The 22,348-nt window shown below is 54.6% G+C and overlaps 1 protein-coding gene across 1 annotated transcript in view; it reads left to right on the top strand.

The window, feature by feature from the left end:
• DTX1 (deltex E3 ubiquitin ligase 1) overlaps window positions 1–22,348 on the top strand; it is a 38,301-nt gene that overhangs the window by 5,693 nt on the left and 10,260 nt on the right. The window contains exon 3 of the mRNA XM_027124664.1: window positions 13,042–13,720. Within this exon, the coding sequence (XP_026980465.1) occupies window positions 13,042–13,720 (679 nt within the window). The remainder of the gene's footprint in view (window positions 1–13,041; window positions 13,721–22,348) is intronic.

The raw sequence follows: 22,348 nt of genomic DNA, 5'->3' as shown, positions 1-22,348 counted from the left end.
GGGGCACTTATGGCAGCCTTCTGCCCATTCTGTAGATGGGACAGCTGAGGCTGGGTGAGGCCAGGCTGGGGACCATCCACAACTACTGTCCCCACGACTCAAAGCACAGCTGTGCCTGGCACTCCCAAGCTGTCAGGCTGGAGTCACAGGTGGCGGCTGGTTTCAGCATCTTCCAAGCCTACATCATCCCTTCTCTGGGTAGCTGGAGCACCACTCAGCCCTGGTGCCCTTATGGGAACATCCTGTCTGAAGACACACGTAGGCTGCTGGAGACCAGGTGGGGCCACCCAGTGGGAAGAGCAGCCATCACTGGGGAAGGCACCGCCAGAACTCAGACTCCTAGGCAGGTCGTTGTATCGATGGAGAGATAGAGGCCCAGAGAGGGTGAGTGACTTGCCCAAAGTCACACAGTCGATCACTCTTCTGGAACCCAGGCCTCTCAGACAGGTCTCAAGGTGGAGAATAAGGTGACATTCAACGAGCCAGCTGAGAGAGTCCCCTCCGCCTTCTCCCTTGAGAGCTCTGGCTTGTTGCCGGATTCTGTACCAAAGCAGAAACAGCCTGTGCAACCCCAGAGGCCTCCAGGGCCCAGCTACCCGGTTACAGGACCCCTTGGGACCCTCTCGCAGACAACCTGGAGGGCCCCAGGAGGCCGGGCCTGACACCAGGGGCAAGAAGGATGTGCGTTTGGACTGGGAAGGGTCCGTCCACTGGTGGCCGCAGGTCCAACTAGTCCGTACGTGGGTGTCTCCCACCACCACCTGTCACACTGCCTGCATCTCCACCCTTACAGATCCATCCTGTTGCCTCTGGCTGCTTGTCTGGCTCCTGGAGTCTCTTCTAGTACCATAAATTCATCATCACTTTTATTTGACAGTCATTGGTGCCTGCTCAGTACCAGGCCCTGGGCTGGTTCCTAGGAACTCAGAAAGAAGGACAAGGCCCCCGCCAAACTGATTTCAGGGGCTAGTGAAGGCAAAGACAAATATCAACACATATCATGGGAACGGCAGTTGAACTCTTGGATTCAGATATAGATCTGAATTCCAGCCTGGCCCCTTGCTGGCTGTGTGACCATGCGCAAGCCCCTTAACCTCTCTGAGCCTCAGATTCCTGCTCTGTAAAATGGGAATAAGAACAGTTCCTACCTGAGAGGATTATTACCGTGAGGACTGAATGCGGTAATGTAGGTAAAAGCATGGGGAATAGTGCTTTGCTCGTAGTACTCATGCTGAAGTAGGAAAAAGATCTAAATACCTCATAGGAGAGGTACACCACCCTTGGCCAAGTGATGTGGGCAGTGTGTGCCTGGGGCCTCTGATAGGGAGGACTTCCTGGAGGAGGAATCCTCCAAGACTTTGTATGGTTTGAGGAACACTTCTGGCTAGAGGATACCCAGGCCTGAGTGGAAAACGAAGGCAGTGACAGAAGTGGGAAGAGGTAAGGAGTGGAAGGGAGGCCTCTTGAGTCCCACCGGGCATGGCCGGGCTGCCAGCTGTCACCCTTTAGCGGCCAGGCCCCAGGGGACCCAGAGTCACACTGCAGGACCAGCCTCGTTAATCATGGGCCCTTGGAGGCCAGAGCTGAAGCAGGCTGGGCAGGGGCTGACGTAGGCCCTTCCTGACCCATTTTATACATAGCAAAGGTGAGGCTCAGAGGGTGGGGAGCCACCTGCCCAAGCTAGGAAGAGATGGATCAGAGATTCAGATCTAGGTGGTCTGCAGTGCCCACCCTGCGCCAGGCCTGGCTGCCCCAGCACCTTGGACAGCGCCCACCCACAGCTGGACCAGTCCTGTGGGGTGTGGGTGTGAGAGATCCTGGGTCAAATCCTCCCCATAGCCTCTTCTCTCTCCTCTCATGTACCCTGCCTCCCCTCTCCATCCTTTCCTGCTCTCTCCAACGCCTCCCCCCGCATCGGTCCAAGGGAGCTAGGGTCTGACCTAGAGATGAAGGAGGTGACGGAAGCTGTGATGCGGAAGTGTGGGGCTGGAGTAGGCGAGGTGATAGGGAAGGTGATGAGAGCCGTGGAGGGGGGAGGGGCCGGGGAGGCGTTGGGGACCATGACTGGGGCTATTGATGGTGGGGTGGAGTTGGGGGTGTGATAAAGGGGACCGTGATGGGGAGGGTAATAACGGCTGTGATGGAGGAGAGTGAAGGGGGAGGCATGGGGGTTCTACAGAGGGGGTGACGGGGGATGTGATGAGAGGGTAATGAGGAGGGGCCAGGATGGGGAGGTGATGGGGCGGGACTGGTCACAGTGGAGCTGCCCATTCAGGCTGTGGGCAGTGGGATCCCTAGCTCCCTCCTCAGTGTGGTATTCTCAGGGTATGGAAGGTGCCCAGAGCCCTCCCACGCGTCCCTCCCCGCACACCTGTGTCTCCCTGGGCCTCCCTCCTTCCTCTCACTCCTGCATCACACCCAGTGGTAGCCACTCTGCAGGACAGCCTCCAGGTCCCAAGACAGTTGCCCCCACCATGAGTCCCCCTGGCCTCCCAGTCCACAGAGGCACCCCACCAGCTGCCCTTGCTGATACCAGCTGAGAACAGGGGGCCCCAAATCTGGAACTGGCTGCCTCAGGGGGCCTTGTTGGTGCGGCCCAGGCTCTAGATTCCCTCCTTCGCAGCCCTCTGGTAACTGTGGGGTGGGGTGAGGGTGTGAGGGGGTGCTGGCTTTTGACTCTGGGTAAACCACACTCTCTCCATGAGCCTCAGTTTCCTCCTCTGAAATATGGGTCCAACAACAGGACTCTCTCATGGGATTGTGGTCAGTACTAATTTGTTCATTCATTCAACAGGAATTTAATGAGTACCTACTATGGGCCAGACACCGTCCTAGGCGCTAGGGATGCAGCGGTGAACAGGACACATACAAATCGCTGGCCTCAAAGCCCTTGTGTTTTGGTAGGGGTGATGGGCACGATACAGGTGGCCAGACGCCGAGGAGGTCCGGGATATGGGGCTGTTCCTGACCTTCGGGCTCCAGGAGCAGGCAGGCTGGAGACTGAGTCTCCCCCAGGTCCTGTGTAGCTGCATCCCTGCTCTGTCACCCTGGCCAAGCACCTCTCCCTCTCTGGGTTCCTCCCATCGTCCCTCTGGAGCTGCTCCAGGCTGCCACCTCCACCTGCCTGAATAGGAGTGGCAGGCGGGTGATGGGCAATGGGAAGGAGTCTGGCACTGGGCCGTGGAGCTGAATGCCCTGAAATGCAGAACAAAGGAGGAAGCAATCAAAGGCGGCAGCGCTGGTGACCGGGACAGTCCTGCCAGCAGCTGCAGCGTAGCCACCTCTTCTGCCGATGACAGGCTGGGCCCCGCCGCCACTGAGCCTTTGTGCCCTCTCTTGCCCACTGCAAGCAGAGCAAGCAGGGCACGCCAGGGGAAGTGTAGGGTTCGCCTGAAATTGCACGTTATGGAGCCCTCCCCAGGTTCCTCTCTTCTAGGGAACAAAGGTTCATTCATGCCAAGGCGTTAGTCACCTGGGGCTGTGAAAATAAGAGTCAAGGAGCCTGGGGTCAACATCTATCTCTAAGTTGTAGGTGATGTGGACAAATCCGCTTTCGCTCTCTGGGTTCCAATTTCTCCATCTAGAAAGAGGCTGAAAATTCAGATGCTTCCAGGACCCGGGCAGCCAATAGAAGTGTGTGCCGTGGCTGGGAAGGCAACGGCGTTCAACTGTTGTTCTCTAGTGCCTGGTACACAGTAGCCACTCAGTAAATACTTGAAAACATGAACGGAGTGACTGTGACTCAGCTTCTGCTAACTGTTGCCGTGGGGCTGCCTCTTTGGATACTTGGTGATTTTTGAAATCCAGACTTGAGTGAGTCCACCCCAGTTTTTAAATGCCTGGTCATTATATTTACAAGATGCAAATAGCGTGGCGCCCAAGACAATATCAAATTCCCCCTCAACTTGCAATCTCCAGCCTAGTCATTTGCAGTCCTCAGGCAGCTTCACTTGTGTGTATTCGGTCATTCATTCATTCACTGACTCATTCATTCATTCAGCTAGCATTTCCCAAGTACCTACTTCCCTGTGCTCCTGGCTATAAAGGGATGCTAAGGTGGCTGAAAGCCAGCCCAACCTTTGAGAGGCTTCCAAGTTGGAGGGCACGGACGCCTCAACACTTAGTGAGCTCTGTGCTTTAACGGCGGTACTGTAGGTGGAAGGTGCTGTGTGAGTCCCAAGGAGGAAGTGATTCTCCCTGAGGATGGCAGAGACGATTTTAAGAGGCCAGTGCTTGAGCTGAACCATGACAAGTGTGTAGGAACTCGGCAGGGAGGGAAGTGGGGTGGTGTGGGTTGCAGGACATTCCAGACAGAGGGAACAGCATGTGCAGATACACCGAGGCATAGCCATGCGTGATGTGTTCAGAGAATAACGAGAAGTTTGGTGTCGTTAGAGTGCGAGGCTGTGCGGACAGCTTGTAATGGGCCTTGAAGATGAGCTAAAGAGCTTAGACTGATTCATTCCTAAGGGCACTAGGGAGCTATTGATGGGTGTTGGGCAGAGGAGTGATGTGGTCAGACCTGAGTCTGTGGAAGATCCTCTGGCTGCCTTGGGAGAATGCATTACGGGGTGCGAAAGGTGGAAACCGGGACACAGGACGGAGGCTGCTGCAGTAGTCTATGCAGGCAGTCATGGTGGCTTGGACCAGGGTGGTGGCAGTGGAAGCGGGGAGAAGTTCAAATCTGGCTGGGTTGAATCCTGGCTTAGTAACTTAGCTGTGTGATTTGGGTAAATCACTTCACCTCTCTGTTTTGGCAATTGTACAAGGCAATGATAATAATGGTACCTGTTCTGTAGAGTGTCATGTGGATTAAGAATTAACATGTGGGGCTTCCCTGGTGGTGCAGTGGTTGGGAGTCCACCTGCCGATGCAGGGGACACGGGTTCGTGCCCCGGTCCGGGAAGATCCCACATGCCGCAGAGCGGCTGGGCCCGTGAGCCATGGCCGCTGAGCCTGCGCGTCCGGAGCCTGTGCGCCGTAACGGGAGAGGCCACAGCAGTGAGAGGCCTGCGTACCGAAAAAAAAAAAAAAAGACTTAACATGTGAAACACTTAGCTCAGTACCTGGCACAGAGCAGACCCTCTGTGAGTGTTTACCATCATGATGGTGAGGATGTCTGTTTCACAGATGAGGAAGCAGAGGCTTGGCAGGGTCAGGGCAGCTGCCCAACACCATGAGGGCTCCAGGGGATAGAGGACTCTCTTCTCCTTCTGCTTCCTACCCTCTCGTTTCCGTCTCTCAGCTGCTGCTGCCATGCCTGGGGGTCTGAACCCGAGTGTGTTGGAAGCCAGGTGACTGGGAAGACACACACACAGCCCATAAAGTGGGCGAAGCCAGCTTGCAGCTGCCAGCAGCCTCCAGAGCGAGGGCCTTTTGAAACCAAGTTGAAGGTGGTAGCCTCTCCAAGTGCCGTGCAGCCCCTCAGCCTTCCCCAGGCAGGGCTGGAGACCCCCTCCCCTCGCCTGCCCAGCTGCCAGCAGACCCTAGGGAGCCTGGGCCAGCTTCAAATGTGCAGAAACCGCTAATGGGCCGTGGCTCTGTTGACAAGTCCCCTGGGAGAGTCTGGAGGGAAACAGAACACTGCGGGATTATTGATCACAGGGCGGGAGGGAGAGGGAGGTGCCCCAGGTCCGCAGACTGCAGTTCGAATCCCAGCCCAGCCACCACCCCCAGGTGGACCTCCAAGTCCTCCCAAGGAGCCTCAGTTTCCCCATCTGCCAAATGGGGCTAACAGTAGTGCACACAACCTCTAGGGCTATTGCGAGGACTGGAGGGCGCACTTAAGCCCTTAGCACAGTAGCTGGCACAGAAGAATTCGATAAAGCAGGATGGTTACTGTTATTGCTGTCAGGGAGTTGGCCAGCCACGCAGATAATCTGTCGAGGGGTTAAGGGAGAGGGCCGCTATTCCAGAAGGCCATATAACAGTCTGGGTTTGAACCTCAGCTGTGTCCCTTACTTACTGTGTAACCTCCGTGCCTCAGTTTCCTCCCCTGGAACATGGGCTAGTACAAGTGGAGCAGTGAAGGGAACGTCTGGAACCGAATGGTCTTGGGATGGCTTCTGGCTGGACCACTTCCTTGCAGATAACCTTGGACATGTTCCTACCCTGCTCTGTGCCTCTATTTCTTTGCCTCTAAAATGGGATGGTAAATTCCCTGATAGTCCAGTGGTTAAGACTCGGCGCTTTCACTGCCGGGGCCTAAGTTCCATCCCTTGTCAGGGAACCAAGATCCCTCACGCTCCGCAGCGCGGCCAAAAAAAATAAAATGGGATGGTAATACCCCTACCTCATAGGGCCACTGTGAGGATTAAATGAGTTCACACGAGCCTGGGCCACAAAAGTGTGTTCTCTGAGAATGATGGTTATGATGACTTCTGGGTTGGGGGAGGAATCAGGAAACTACCCCATTGGGGCCTGGCATCCAGTGGGTGTTGAACTCATGCTTAACCCACTGCCCAACCCCCAGTCACAGGCCTCAGCCAGCAGCGGGACTCCCCCCACCTGACAGGATGTCCCATGACTGCCTCCCACGGGCCCCCTTTCCCGTCAGGGTCTGGGTGCCCCCAAACTGAGGTCACTTCCCTCCGGGAAGCCACCCTCAGAGGGAGTGGTTTGTTGCTGGGCCTTAGGACTGGCTCAGCCCAGGGAGGAACACTTTGGAGACTAGAGAGGCAGACAGGAGGGCTCAGAACCCTCCCGTCTCTCTACAGAGTCAGCTTTTTCTTAAAGCCAAAAGCTGGAGGGCTGAGACACCCACACACCCCGCCTTCAGGCAGAGGGGTCAGATCAGGGCCACGTTCTCCAGCCAGAAACCTCTCACAGCGAAACAACTGAGGGCAAAGCTGAGGTAGTGAGTTCCCCGTTGCTGGAGGTATCCTAGGCTGGGCTACCACTTGGCTGAATTAAACCCCTTAGAACCAGTCTAACCTGGCCTTTCCTTTGCTCCGTGAATAAAGCATTATCCCCAACCCTCCCAAGATTTCACTCTTCTGGGACCTCAGTTGTCTCCTGTAAAATGGGAATAATTCTGGTCCCTCCCTAGAAGGAACCGTGTGAGGATAAAATAGTTAGTGCAAGGAAAGTGCTGAACACAGCCTCTGGCACAGAGTGGGGACTCAGTAAACGTTAGCTTTATTGGTATTGCTGTAGCTGCGGTCTTCCCCCCCACCCCGTCCCCCCTCTCTGCTCCTCCGTTTCCTGGCCTAGCTCTCTCGTTCTCCCTGACTGTCCCTGACTGTCTCAGTCTCTAGGCTTCAGGATTCTGTTTCTTTGTTTTAATATTTATTTATGTATTTATTCTGGTTGCACTGGGTCTTAGTTGCAGCATGCCGGATCTAGTTCCCCAACCAGGGATCGAACCTGGGCCCCCTGCACTGGAAGCGTGGAGTCTTACCCACCGGACCACCAGGGAAGTCCTAGGATTCTGGTTCTTTAAGTCTCTCTGCCCCCCACTCTCCTGTATCTGCCTTAGCATTTCCCATTTTGATCTCGGCCCTCTGTGCACGTGTGTCTCTCTCTGTCTCTGTGCCTTTCTCTCCCTCTCTTTTTTTTTTTTAAGATTTTTTTTTTAATGTGGACCATTTTTTTTAAGTCTTTATTGAATTTGTTACAATATTGTTTCTGTTTTATGCTTTGGTTTTTTTGGCTGCGAGGCATGTGGGATCTTAGCTCCCTGACCAGGGATCGAACCCGCACCCCCTGCATTGGAAGGTGAAGTCTTAACCACTGGACCGCCAGGGAAGTCCCCTCTCTCCCTGTCTCTTGCTCTCCCCACCTGTGTCTCGATCTCTCTTTGGCTGTCTCTGCCCCAGGCACGAACTGGTCACTGGCTGCAGTGGCCGCGGCCGTCCCCACACCCGGTCTCCAGGGGCCCAGCTCCTGCAATCCTCCAGCTGACATTTGGCCAAAGCCCCTTTCCCCTCAGTTCATCTGGAACAAGATTGGAATTTTTCAACCAAACATTCCTAAGAAGCGAAGGAGGGGGTGGGGGGACAGGGAACAAAAGCAGACACAGAATCAGGCCCAGAAATAGTACGTGCTTGACACAGGTTCCTAACTGCCATGGGGACACGGACCCTGGTGGCCAGTGCAGCTGGGTACCCGTGAGGCCAGAGAAGGGGAGTGGACCCAGCAGAGCCGGTCCATGTTAGAAAGACCAGCCGTGCATTCAGGCCACCAGTCTGAGGCCCTTCCCATCTCCCAGGCTGAGGAACCTCCAGCCTCATCTTAGACCCATTGTTCTGGCCAAAAATCTAGGCCAGGGCCACTGGGGAAGAGAAAGAGTGTTTCCGCTGCTGCTCCCTTGGAAATCTTGAAATCGCAGCCCAGGCAGGTCACCAGGGAACCAGCTGGCCCCCCTCGGCCTGGTCCACGGCCAGCGTGAGCTGGGAGGTGGACGGACAGGCAGGCAGGCAACACTGGGCGCTTCAGGGTGCAGGGCCCAGCGGGGAGGACGGCAGCTGCCCTAATTACTCCAGCTCGCCAGGTTCCGATCTGGTTTGAAAAGGACCCCAGGGACGCAGCCTTTAATAACTACCAGTAAACAGGCAGGAAAATCAATACCAGCTAAATAGAGCCCTGGAGAGAGGGACGCCTGGGCTGGTTGGCCCTGAGCTGGCTGGGAGGAGCTCCCAGAGTCCTTTGTTACAGAGCTGGCCAATGCTGACCTTAGGAACCCTGTCCCTCCTTCCCTGGGGACCCCTTGTGCACTTTGGCCTCTGCTCCAGTCTGCACTCCCTCTCTAGCAAGACCAACCCCTCTGGGCTTCCCTGGTGGCGCAGTGGTTGAGAGTCCGCCTGCCGCTGCAGGGGACGCAGGTACGTGCCCCAGTCCGGGAAGATCCCACATGCCGCAGAGCGGCTGGGCCCATGAGCCATGGCCGCTGGGCCTGCATGTCCGGAGCCTGTGCTCCGCAATGGGAGAGGCCACAACAGTAAGAGGCCCGCGTACCGCAAAAAGAAAAGAAAAAAAAAAAAGACCAACCCCTCCTCTTTCCCACTCCCTCTGAGCCCCGACCTATGCCAAGTAGGTTGCCTGTTTCAGTTGCAGATGCCTCATTTGCGCCTTGTGCCTAGTGCTGGGAACAAAAACATAGATCTGACCTGGTCCTTGTCCTCCTGAAAGTCATCAACCAGTGAGGGAGATTAAGAACAAAAACAAATCACTTATTGATAGTGCAAAGATATACATGCAGTAAAAAGCAGCATGTGCTAGCTATAGCAGCAGAACGGAAAAGCGCTTCCTGGAGGAGGTGGGCATGTAGAGGGTTTTTTCGGGTGAATAGGAGTTTGCCAAGTGACCAAGGGCTGGGAAAAGGTGAATGTGGGTAATGTATATACTAATAACAGCGTCTTCGCTAACATTCCTCGAGCACTTACCGTAGCCAAGCGCTCCGCCAAGCACCTGTGATGTGCATTATCTTACTTTGCCCCACAGTCATCCCTTGGGGGTGGGTATTACTACCCCATTTGACAGATGAGGACACTGAGGCTAAATGTGGAGCCAGGACTGGCACATGGCCTGTGAGACTTCTGAGTTATTTCTCTCAACCACTTCACTCTGCCCCTCCCACCCCTGACCCTGCCCTGCCCAGCTCAAGACCTGGCACACGGAGGTGATTAAATACAGCAAGTTCCCACCCCCTGCCTTCCCATTCAGGGGTCACACCTTCCATGTAACACAGCACCCCAACCCTTAACTGGGAGGCTAATGGTGGTACTTTGGACACATCGGACCTGAAGATCATCTGTCACGAGCCCTCATTTTGCAGATGAGGAAACTGAGGCTCTGAGAGGGGAAGACCAGGACTTGGGAGCAGATGGGAACAGGATCCCAGATTTTCCCTCTAACTAATCCCCTCTCAGGCCTGCCCTGGAAGAACACCGTCGTCAAGGAAAAAGTCAATATGCACACGCTAAATTAAAACGATAAACAGACTGGAGAATGAGGCTGCCCTGGAGGCCTGGGAGGGGGGAGTTTTCATACGACTGACTGGCACAGGAGCCCGGGGACTCCATGCCCACCACACCTCTCTCATGACAGCTACAGCTCTGCGCCTCGACTTCCCCAGCTCTCGGAGTCTGGGAGGTTGACAGAGAGCAGGGGGTAGCCCATAGCCCTTGGGATTCAAACAGAGAGAGCAGAGGACTAGCTGTTTCCGCCCTGGGTCAGGCCCCAAGTGAAGGTCAGATAGAGTCTGTGCCCAGGAGAGAGAAGCTTAAGCAAGGCAGGGGAAGGAGGGCGTCCTCAGGATGGACCATGATGGGTCCTCATCCATCTGGCTGCAGATTCCAGGGCCAGGCATCCTGGGGTTGTGCCAGTTGACAGTGGAAACACTCCCCACGTAGGGAGGGCCCACTGCATGCTAGGCACTGTGCTAGGCGCAAGGGATAGAGCCAGGAGTAAAGCAGGCAAGATCCCTGAGCTTGTACGGGGGAGACAGAGAGTAAAGCAAGTCTGCAGATGCATGTATCATGCAGGTAGCACTGAGTGCCAGGAAGAGAGATAGAGCAAGGGAAGAGGGTGGCAGTGGAGGGCCATGGAAGGGTGGCGTTTCCAATGAGGGGACGTTTGAACAGAGACCTAAAAGAAAGGAGGGGGAAAACTGTGAGAACGTCTGGGAGTGGCTAGGTCATATTCCAGGGGGAGGGGACAGCAAATGCAAAGGGCCTGAGGCTGGACATTGCTTCAGTTGTTTGAGGAACAGCAATGGGGCCAGGGAGTGAGTGAGAGGTGGGCTCTATAGACCCGTGGGACTTTGTAGAGGCTTTATAGACAATGTGGTGCTTTGTAGGTCATGGCCAGGACTTTGACTTTGACTCCAAGTAAGCAGGGAACCATGGGAGAATTTTGAGTCAAAGAAGAACGTGATCTGACTTGCACTGAATGAGATCCCTCTGGCTGCTGTGTGGGGAAGAGACGACAGAAGGCAAGGACAGAAGCAGTGACCAGTAATGAGTCTACTGCAATAGTCCAGGCGAGAGAAACACAGTGGCTTGGACCAGGTAGATTTGGTGCGATGGGGAGAGGGAGAAGTGGTCAGATGTGGGATGTATTTGAAGATAGAGACCACTGGATTTACTGATAGACTGGACGTGGGGTATGACATGAGAAGTCAGGGATGGGTCCAAGGATTGGGGGTTTGGGGCTTGCGCAAAAGGAAGGATGGAGCTGCCAGTAACTGCAACAAGGGAGGCTTCAGGAGGAGCAGGTTTGGGGCGGAGGAAGACCACAGCTCTGCTCAATGGGGAAGCCCCATTGGACCTGCATCGGAAGGTGCAGAGGGAGCACTTGGATACACAAGTCTGGCTCTAAGGGGAGAGGACATTGGAATCATCAGAGTAGAGACACTATTTGTCTTGATGGATCCTTTTAGCAACCTTGTGCCCATTTTAGAGATGATAAAACTGAGGCTCAGAGCCATTGAGTTGCCTGATCACAGACACACAGCTGGAAAGTTGGGCAGTTGGGGCTTGAAATGAGGTCTGTCTGCCTCCCAGCCCTGGTGCCCCACCCAGACCCTGTGCTCTGTGGCTCTTCTCACCAAATCCTCCCAGCAGCCCCGTGTGAGAGGGGAGGGGTGGCTCATGCATTACCATCACCTTCATTTTCTAGATGGAGCCACCGAGACTTAGGGAGACTTAAGGGACTTGCCCACAGTTGAGGAGCAGTCAAGCGTGCAGCCTTCCTGCCGGTGTGCCACGTGAACCAAAAGAATCTCTCCACGCTGGCCCCAAGGCACAGGGCAGCCTAAAGGCACTGAAAAGTCTTGCAGCCTGGACCTTGTTCATCTCTTTTTAACCCAGTGTCCATGGAGCCTTGCTCTCAGAAAGCATCTAGAATTGGGAAGCACGGAGCAGAGGCTGGGAGCCAAATTTCAGGGCCCCTGTTTTTAAAATGGGAGCATGATTACCCACCTGGCTGGGGCTGTCACGTGGTTATGTTCATTTTGAATGACCGCTCAGCGCGAAGCCCTCCACAGAGCAGAGAGGCAGCATGTTTGCTAAAAGAAGGAACAAATAAACAAACAGATGCATGAAAAAAGGAATAAATAAGTGGATGAAGGAATGGACCAATGCAAGGATAGCAAAAGGCATGAAAGAATAAAATAACCGAACTCAGAATGGATCGATATCTGAACGAATGAATTCATTCACACATTCAGCAAATATCCAGTGAACACCTACTGTGTGCAGGCGCTGGGGATACAGCAGTGAATAAAACGAAGTCCTTGCCTTGTGGCAGTGACATTCTAGTGGGAGGAGACAGACAGAAAGCAAGATATATATGTAACATATAAAGTATACCAGATGGAACAGGGAAGGAGAGAAGGGAAAGTAGGAATGTGGAAGGGTGCACATTTTTATATAGGATGGTCGTAAGTGAAGGAATGATTGAAATCATGGATAAAGTTGCTGAAGGAGAATAAGTGCAGGTATGAATGGTGGCAGGCACGGGTGAATGAGCTGAGAGAATTATTGAATGAATGAACTGAGGAAGGCATGAATAAAGGAATGCACGAATGAAAGAATTAAGGAATGCGTAAATGAACTTGTGCTTGAAGTAATTAATGAATGGATGGGCTGATGAACGGATTACTGAATGAGTGAACTAATGAAGGAAAGAAGGACCGTCAGTGTCGGCACGGTCGTGGCCTCTGTGGATCCCGGCTCCCACCCCAGGCTCTGACTCTGCTTCCCACCCCCTCCTTGTCTAAACAGCCCACACCCCCTTCTCCCTTCTCCTCCCCCAGGGCCTGTGATGGGCCACTGCTTCAGTGCCTGTGTTGACCCTTCAGTGGTGGGGGCAGCTTGCGACCCCTGCCCCCCGTCCTGACACCCCGCTTCCTTGCCCTCCACGCCCCCCTCCCCGGGCCCGCTCTCCTCTCGCCCCAACCCATATGTGCTGACCCTCAAGCTCGCCCCTGCCCGTACTGACCCCGGTGTTGTCCCCCGCCCCTCCGGCCTGTCCCGATCCCCCTGGCCGCGGATGTTAACGGCCCTCCGGTCCTGACTCCCGTCCCCCTTGTGAGCACAGGCACCATGCGGCCGGTGCGGCGCAACTTCTACGACCCGTCGTCGGCGCCGGGCAAGGGCATCGTGTGGGAGTGGGAGAACGACGGCGGCGCGTGGACGGCCTACGACATGGACATCTGCATCACCATCCAGAACGCCTACGAGAAGCAGCACCCGTGGCTCGACCTCTCGTCGCTCGGCTTCTGCTACCTCATCTACTTCAACAGCATGTCGCAGATGAACCGCCAGACGCGCCGGCGCCGCCGCCTGCGCCGCCGCCTGGACCTCGCCTACCCGCTCACCGTCGGCTCCATCCCCAAGTCGCAGTCGTGGCCCGTGGGCGCCAGCTCGGGCCAGCCCTGCTCGTGCCAGCAGTGCCTGCTGGTCAACAGCACGCGCGCCGCTTCCAACGCCATCTTGGCTTCGCAGCGCCGCAAGGCGCCCCCCGCGCCCCCGCCGCCCCAGCCGCCGCCCGGAGGACCAGCGGGCACGCTCGCCGTGCGCCCCAGCGCCACCTTCGCAGGCGCCGCGCTCTGGGCCGCGCCCGCCGCCGGCCCCGCCGAGCCCGCGCAGCCCCTCAGCGCGTCCCCGCGGAGCCCGAGCGCCCCCAGCGGCGCGCCCACCCCGGGGCAGAACAACCTCAACCGGCCCGGGCCCCAGCGCGCCACCAGCGTGAGCGCACGCGCCTCCATCCCGCCGGGGTAAGCCGGGCCCTGGGCGCAGGGGTAGCTGCCCACTGGGGCTAGGAACAAAGAATTACAATAATAATTATAATAACCACAAGTAATATCTAGCATCTATTAAGTATTCACTTTGTGCCAAGCGTTAACTAAGCACCTTAACGCTCATTTATCTCCAGGCGTAAGGACCCTGTGAGGTAGGGAGAGTCATCATCCCCGATTTACAGATGAGGAAACTGAAGCACGGGGAGAGTTAGTAACATTTCCCAGATCGCACAATTCACAGTGATGGGTCCATAGCAGCAACTATAATGGTGTACAGTCCATGTTTATTATTTACTAAACTCCTTATCTACACCACCTCACTTATTACACACACACACACCCCAAAATTCCACCATGCCCCTGCTACAGATGGAGAGGCTGAGGCTGGGAGAGGTACGGCGCCTTCTGAGGGCCACCCAGGTGGAGAGCAGGGATTGGAATTCACACCAATTCCAGGATTCTGTGCTGTGTTGTCTTCGAATTTTTGGAGGGTTTCCACCCCTGCCCCAGTCCATACCCATCTCATGTGGAGGCTCAAAGCAAGCATTAGGCCCTTGTCCGAAACATTTCCCCTATAGGCCACGTCTAAATATCACCATCACTTGGGGCTAATACTGTGATTTTCAAGCTGGGCTTTAGGGACTCCTGGGGTGACCCGAGATAGTGGCAGGAGAGGGTGGTGGTTAAGAGGTCAGGCACACAAGAGCCAGCCTCTCTGCTCTTGTTTTAACCAGAGCAGCCCTTTTTGGAATCTCTTTTGTGAACTGGCTTTCCCAGCAGGATTTCACTGAGGAAGGGAACCCGGCTCACACCAACTTTGGAAGTCCCTGGGTTAAGGCATCCAGGCCCCGGGATGGGGACCCAGCGAGCCTGTCAGCTCCCCACCCTGGAGCCCAGGTTCAGTTGATCTCAGCAGAGGGCCAGACCCTGAAGTGGTGGGAGAGAGAGGGAGGGGCAAAGACCTCGATCTTGAGATAGACCAGAGGGAAAAGAGCAGCTGGGGTGTGGGTCGTGGTGCCCAAAAGGCGGAACGGGCACCAAAAGTCAGCTCTGCTCTAATTCCTCTGGCACGGCCCAGGAGAGCGACCGTGCTGATCTGACCTCAGCAAAGGTCAGGCATGGAGACAACCTTTGAGGTCACCGTATCCAGGTCTCCCCTTTCACCAACAGAAACTGAGGCCTGGGGAAGGGAAGGGACTCTGAATTAGGCTGCCCTTCTGAACCTTTGAGAATCTGACTGCTTGGGTTCAGATCCCCTCTTGACAGCCACTTACGAGCTGTGAGGTCTGGGGTAAGTCCCTCCCCTTCACTGAGCCTCGGTTTCCTCATCTGTGAAATGGAAGCTGTGTGCCTGATCGTAGCACCTGTGTCGCAATAGTCCTGCAGTGGCAGCCAAGACTACCATTGTTATCCAGGAGGAGGGCTGGTGTGGGGGGCAGGGGAGCTGTGATTTTCCATGGGAAGGACTACAGCAACCACCGCCTGCCAGCCTCGCCCTCCCTTCCCCTCCTCGCCACCTTCCCCTCCAGGTCATTCCTCTATGGCCCGACCGTCCCAGTGCCCACAGAGAGGAGCCCTGAGGAGGTCAGGGAAAGCATCTTGGGGAAGCAGTGCGGGAGGGACTCACCCATCTGGGGATCACAGACAGGTTTTCACTGCGGCTCCTTGTAAATTGCGACCTGGCTCTGGCTCCCTTATGAAAAGAGGGGGTTGGAGGGCCCCAGAATGACAAGAAGAGTAGAACAGCAAGTTGGAGTAGATGCAGGAGGGGGCAGAAGCGGGAAAGTCCCAGGGGCCTTTGCAGCAAGAATTCAAGAACCTTCTCTCTGGGGCTATATTGTTGAAACCCACTAGTGGATTATGAAATCAGAAGGTTGTAACCAGAATCTTCTGGCAATGGAATGGAATAGAATAGAATAGAAAAGAAAATATTGGCATGTGTCATACATAGTAACAGTAAGAATTGTTCCGTGAACCTTTCGCATGATTTCTACATGTGTTTAATGGGTCGCCAGGTGAAATGAATTTCTTAGTCACTGATGAAACTTTTGAAAGCCACTGTCTTAGGGCAAGCTGGGAATTGCTCAGTTTTAATTGCTCAGTATTGGTTCTCCAAATGTGTACTGTGGGTGCATGTTTACAGAGACCAACAAGACAAACAGGGTCCAAACTGCCAGACATACAGCCAGCAAACGAGTAAATGAACACAATTGCTGGAGAGAGAGGGAAGTGCTGGGGAAGGTGGTGGGATGGGGTGGTGTGGTTGAGAGGGAACGGGATAGTCAAGGCAGACCCCACCGAGGAGGTAGGCAGCCGGGCCTGGAGAAAGGCCGTTCCAGACAGAGGGAACAGCAAGCACAGCTTCAATGGGGCTTAGAGGACACGGCACGTTTAGAGAAGAGCTAGAGGTGTGGGGAGGCCTGGAGTGTGAGATGCCAGTGAGAACAGAAAAGGGCATCCCAGGCAGGGGCAGTGCAAGTGCAAAGGGGTGGGGGTGAGAATGAATCCAGCAGGTTCTGGAGACTGCGCAGGGATAGAGGTGGAACGGCAGGGGCTGAGATTTTTTCCATGTTGGGAGTACGGAGCCAGATGGCAGGGCCTGAGGTGGGGCCTGGGCTTGGTGCTGCCAGCAGGAGGGAGCTATAGAGTGTGCTTGAGCTCACGAGGGCTCTGGAGAGAAGAAACATTTCTCCCTGGGGTTGCTGATCATTAAACATGTCCTCCTCTGACCTGCCAGCACCCTGCTCTCCCCAGCCATGTGCCCCCTACCCAGTCTGTATCACTCCCCCTCCCCTTCCTGGGAGCTCTTTCTGACCCTCTCTGAGACCAGACATTGGCCTGGAAAGGGGACATGGGGGACTGATGGGGCTCCCTCATCCCTCCCTGGCCATGTAGACCCTGCCCAGTCTCACCCCTGCCCCTCTAACAGACCCTCCCCAGCCAGACAAGCCTGGGTGGAGGCCCCCCAACCCTCATCTCCAAGGAACTCCAGCTAAAAATACCCCTGGTTCAGAGTGGGGGGGTAGGTACAGGACACGTGGAGTCTCCTGCTGAGTGAGGGGAGTGGGAGGAAGGAGGCATGGGGATGGCAGACCCAAGCTTCCCGTTGCCAAGGCAACTGAGGCCCTGGCGCAGCCTATGATGGGAAAGGGATGGGGTCTCTGAGGAGCTAGGCAGCCAGACCCCCCACTCCACCCTGATCCCCAAACCCCACAGAGCCCCTCATGGCCCTTCTCACGGTCTCTCTGCCTCTGTGTTTGTCTGTCACTGTGCCTGGGCTGCCACAGACTGGGGGGCCCAAACAACAGAAATGTATTGTCTCGCACTCTGGGGGCTGGAGGTCTGAGATCAAGGTGTCAGTAGGGTGGGTTTCTGGTGGGGCCTCTCTCCTTCGGCTTACAGATGGGCCCCTTCTCCCTGTGTCTTCATGTCACCTACCCTCTGTACCTGTGTCCAAATTTCCTCTTTATAAGGACACCAGCCATACTGATTAGGGCCCAACCTAATGACCTTGTTCATAACTTGATCACCTCTTCAGAGATCCTGTCTCCAAAGTGTCTGGGGGCTTGGGGGGCGTTAGGACTTCAACACCTGAGTTCTGGGGTGAACACAATTCAAGCCACAGCCGTGTGTCTGTGACTTTGCTGTTACACTTTCTGAGTCTCAGCCTCCCTTTCAGTCTCTCTCTTTCTCCCTGTGACTGTGTCTCCCTGTCTCTGTCTGTCTCTGTCTCTTGTTCCTTCTCTCCTGCCTTTTTCTTTCCCTCTCATCAGCTCTCTCCCTCCCCTGCTCCCTTCTCTCCACCCTACCTCTCTCCTGCCGAGAGAGGTGCATGGCTTCACCCTCCCTGGCCTCAGTTTCCCCATCTGCCAAACGGAGCTAAAATCGCCCCAATCCACACGTGCTGGCTCAGCAGAGCTGATGCGCGTGCAAATGCATTTCAAATCACCGCACATGATCCGTGTGCAAGGGAGGGGTGAACTCTGACATCATTCTTTGTCATCCTTCTTACCTCCCATCCTCATCTCAGGACAGAGGTCCAGAGAGGGGCACTGACTTGCCCCCAGGCCACACAGCCAGTGGGGCCAGAGTGTCCGCCTGGCCAGGTTTTTTTTCCACTCCCCCTGTGACGGGGCGAGAAGCCAGCTGGCAGCCGGGGCCTGGGGGACAGACACAGAGGGGTGGGAAAGATCCACCCTGTCACCTGAGAGGGCAGCATCCAGCACTTCGGAACACAGCTGTGGGACAGACTCAGAGTTTCCAGCCCACGTGGTGGAGGGGAAAGGGAGGGGGACAGCTGCAGGCCTGTTTCCATTTACTGAGCGCTCAGTGCGTCCCAGGCTCCATCTCACGGCTTCTACATGCATCGCCTCTCTTGATGTGCACAGAAACCCAAGGTGGCAGGTCCTATTATCCCCATTTTTCAGATGAGGAAACTGAGGCTCTGAAAGGCTGGCCCTTGATCAAGGTCACGTGATTAGGACTCTGATTCAAAAACCCCAGTCGGCCACGGTACTGGGATACCCCACCCCGCTGTCTGCCCACTCCAAGTTTCCAGCCAGGGTCCCAGAGAGACCTGGCCCTGATTCTACAAGGTGTTGTGGAGTCCAGGGAGTAGATGGACCCACAGAGGCTGAGTTTGGGCCCAGCTTCTGTGTCTCCTCTCACTGTGTGACCCCAGTGGAGCTTATCGCCCTCTCTGGACCTGTCTTTGCACCTATGGAGTGGGGCTGGCAACAAAGACCAACGTGGGGGCAGATATCAGAGCGCCTGCATTTTCAAATCTGGCCCTGCCCGTACGTCCCTATCAGACTACAGTGTTGCCACCCTAATCAGCGCCATCAAGATGCCATTTGAGTTTTGTTTCGTTTTTTTAAATATTTATTTATTTATTTATTTATTTTATTTTTGGCCGCGTCGGATCTTAGTCGCAGCATGTGGGATCTTTCGTTCTGGTGCATGGGCTCTTGGTTGCGGTGCGCAGGCTCCAGAGCGCATGGGCTCTGTAGTTGCAGCACGTGGGCTCACTCGTTGTGGCGCATGGGCTCAGTTGCCCCACGGCATATGGGATCTTAGTTCCCCGACCAGGGATCGAACCCGCGTCCCCTGCATTGGAAGGCGGATTCTTAACCACTGGACCAGCAGGGAAGTCCTGCCATTTGAGTTTTCATACCTCTGGTTCTTAGCCTGAGAGCCTCTTCCTGTTTACTGGCCACCAGTGATTCCTTCTTTTACCAATCACTTGTTTCTTTCTTTTGCGTCTCCTTCTCTTGGGCTCTTTATTACTTCCTTATTGATTTACAAGCGCTTCTCCTGCATTAAGGGTATTAACCCTTTAACTGTCATCTTTCCCCAGTTTGCTATTTCTTTTTATCTTCTTTATAGCCTATGTTTGCTTTTTAATTAGTTAATTTTTTTATGTTCAGCAACTACTGTGCGCCAGGCACTGTTTGGAGCCCTGGAGATACAACCATGAGCAAAACAGACAATCCTTGCCCTCCTGGAGCTCACATTCTAGTGAGAGACAAACAATAAACAAAATAAATAAATTCTAGAATATGGTAGAGAGTAGTAATGATTACAGAGGTAAAATAAAGAAAGGAAGGGGTGTAGGGGGTGGTGGGAGGGATGCAATTGTAAACAAAGAGGTCAGAAAAGGCCTCACTGAGAATATAACATTTGAGAAAGGATTGAAGGAGGTTGAGAAGCAAGCCACGCAGAGAACTGGGGGGAGAGCATTGCAGACAGAGGGGACAGCTTGTGCAAAGGCCCTGAGGCAGGAGCAGGCCTGGTATGTTCGAGGAGGCCAGTGTGGCTGGAGAGGCTACAGGGGATGTGGGGTGGGAGAAGAGGCCAAAGATGAAATGGGGCCAGTCCTGCAGGGCCCCGAAGGCTGTGCTGAGGACTTCGGCTTTCACTCTGCGTGGGATGGTAGCCAGTGGGGTTGGGAGCTGGAGCCAGACTGGCGTGACTCTGTTGTCACAGGTTCAGTCTGGATGTAGAGAATAGGTGGGGAGGTGGGCTTTGATGTGGTGGGAGTGTTTGGGTGTTTTCCTTCTTTTTATTTCCTGCAGTGATTTTACATGTATGTTCTAAAGAATCCACATTTTGTTTCTCCGGCTCTTTCCTGGGTATTACTTTTAAATGCTTCAAAAGTAACAAAGTCCCGAAAGGCACAACATGAAAAGTCTCACCCTCACCATGTCCTCAGGGGGCCCCTGGCCTGCCCACCCTCCCCCTTTTCCTGTCCTGGCTGGAGTGCCTTGGTTGTCACCCTGCCTCTCCTCTCGCTGGGCTCCCCCAGCGCCTCACCGCAAGGTCAAACCAAACTGCCCCATTCCCCCGCCCCCCAGACCTGAAGCACTTCCTGCCCTGCTCCCTGGGAGGCCAAACCACACACTCCTGTCTACGTGTCTGCCCCCGGCCCGGCCGTGGGAACCAACCGACAGCCCGCCCCTCCCCTCCCTTCCCTTGCCTGGGCTCCACCCCGGGCCGCGCCTACGGAGCAGGGAGACCAGGAGGGTGGGGGAGGGTGACACGGAGCCCCCAGGCCTCTGGATAAACCTGGGCCCTAAATGACAGCCACCCCTCAAAATATCGCTCTAGGGGGACTTTAGTACCGTTGAACCCCTAGGAGTGGACGGGGTCAGGGGTGAGAGGTCCCAGTTGACAGAGGGGAAACTGAGGCCCATAGAAGCTCAGCAGCTTGTTCAGGCAGGGGGTGGGCGGGGATGGCTGGAGCGAGGAAAGGGGAAGCGAGCCAGGCCGCTTGATGGTTTGTGGCTTTTGCTGGACCCATGGGGCACCCTGTCTCCCTGGAGCTTGCCGTGATGTTCTCAGGCTCTGCAGAGGGGTTGGGGGTGCAGACCAGGCTGACCCCGGACTGTGGGGGTCAGGGGTTCAGGTACAGGACGAGTGGGCACTGAATGGGGGCAGGTGACAGGAGCAGGCCCAAGGAACAGGGGAGGGGGGGCCCATGCACTATTCAACTTCCTTCTCCCCATGACATGGCGCTCTCACTTCTGCCCCCTCCTCACCCACTTGGACCCATATGACTGAGGCATGACCCTCCAGAGGCTCCCCAAGGGGCCATGGGGTAAGTGCCAGGTGTCTGGAGAGCATCTGAGGCCAATCAGAGGACCTGAAACCACCATCAGAGAATGTGACATGCCTGGGGCCTGCCAGGGGCATGGAGGAGAGGGAGAGGACAGGGAGGCCAGCCTAGGTTGTGACTTCCTGCATTTCTGGGGTCCTGAACCCCCTTGTTGCTTGGGACAGAGAGGAGTGGCCAGAGCAGGCAAATGTATCCACTCGTGAAGCCCTCAATGCAGGCCCCCCAAACCTGAGCCAGCTCCAGGGTCCAGGTCAAAGGCTTTGGCCCACCTCTAGGGCACAGAGGGCTCAGAAGGCTGGCTCAACTCCAGGTGACCCCACAGATCCGCCTGGTGGGCTCAGCTCTGGCCTCTGACTCAGAAACTCCAGGACCACTAACCAGCTGGTTGACCATCGTGAAGCCACTTCCCCTCTCTGGGCCTCATTCCGATCATTTGCAAGATAAATGACAAACAGATTTCAGTTCATGGGCTGGCTCTGCTTGAATGGAAATGACTTCCTGGAGCACTCTTGACAAGGATTCTGAAGTTGCGTTTTAGCTTAGTGGAAAGGAATGCTAGGATTGATTGGTGATGCCTGCCATGGGTGCTAGATAGGCAGTAATGGTATCTATGTCATGTATTTGCCATTCCTGCTCCAACCTTGTCTCTGGGGGCACATTTGGTGTTAGAACTACTGATTCTTTTTCTTTTCCTTTTTTTCTTTTTTTTAAATTAATTTTTATTGGAGTATGGTTGCTTTACAATGTTGTGTTAGCCTCCACTGCACAACAAAATGAATCAACCATACGAGTACAGATATCCCCTCCCTTTTGGACTTCCCTCCCATTTATGTTACCACAGTGCATTAGGTAGTTCTATACAGTATGTTCCCATCAGTTGTCTATTTTATACATAGTATCAATAATGTATATGTGTCAATCCCAGTCTCCCAATTCCTCCTCCCATCCCACCCGTTTCCCCCTTGGTATCCATACATTTGTTCTGTACATCTGAGTCTCTATTTCTGCTTTGCAAATAAGATCATCTGTATCATTTTTCTAGATTCCACATTTATGCATTATTATACAATATTTGCTTTTCTCTTTCTGACTTACTTCACTCTGTATGACGCTTTCTAGGTCCATCCACATCTCTGCAAATTACCCAATTTCATTCCTTTTTATGGCTGAGTAATACCCGTTGTATATATGTGCCAAATCTTCTTTATCCATTCCTCTGTTGATGGACGTTTAGGTTGCTTCCATGTCCTGGCTATTGTAAGTAGTGCTGCTATGAACATTGGGGTGCATGTGTTTTGTTTTTTTAAAAAATAAATAAATAAATTTATTTATTTATTTATTTATTTTTGGCTGCATTGGGTCTTCGTTGCTGCGCACGGGCTTTCTCTAGTTGTGGCAAGCGGGGGCTACTCTTCGTTGCAGTGCGTGGGCTTCTCATTGCAGTGGCTTCTCTTGTTTTTTTGAATTATGGTTTTCTCTGGATATACGCC

Source organism: Aethalodelphis obliquidens, unplaced genomic scaffold (assembly GCF_003676395.1).
Source record: "Aethalodelphis obliquidens isolate GAN/ISIS:26980383/991018 unplaced genomic scaffold, ASM367639v1 scaffold28, whole genome shotgun sequence".
Lineage (NCBI taxonomy): Eukaryota > Metazoa > Chordata > Mammalia > Artiodactyla > Delphinidae > Aethalodelphis > Aethalodelphis obliquidens.
The sequence above is the reverse complement of the archived record's forward strand: the minus strand, read 5'-3'. Positions and strand labels throughout refer to the sequence as shown.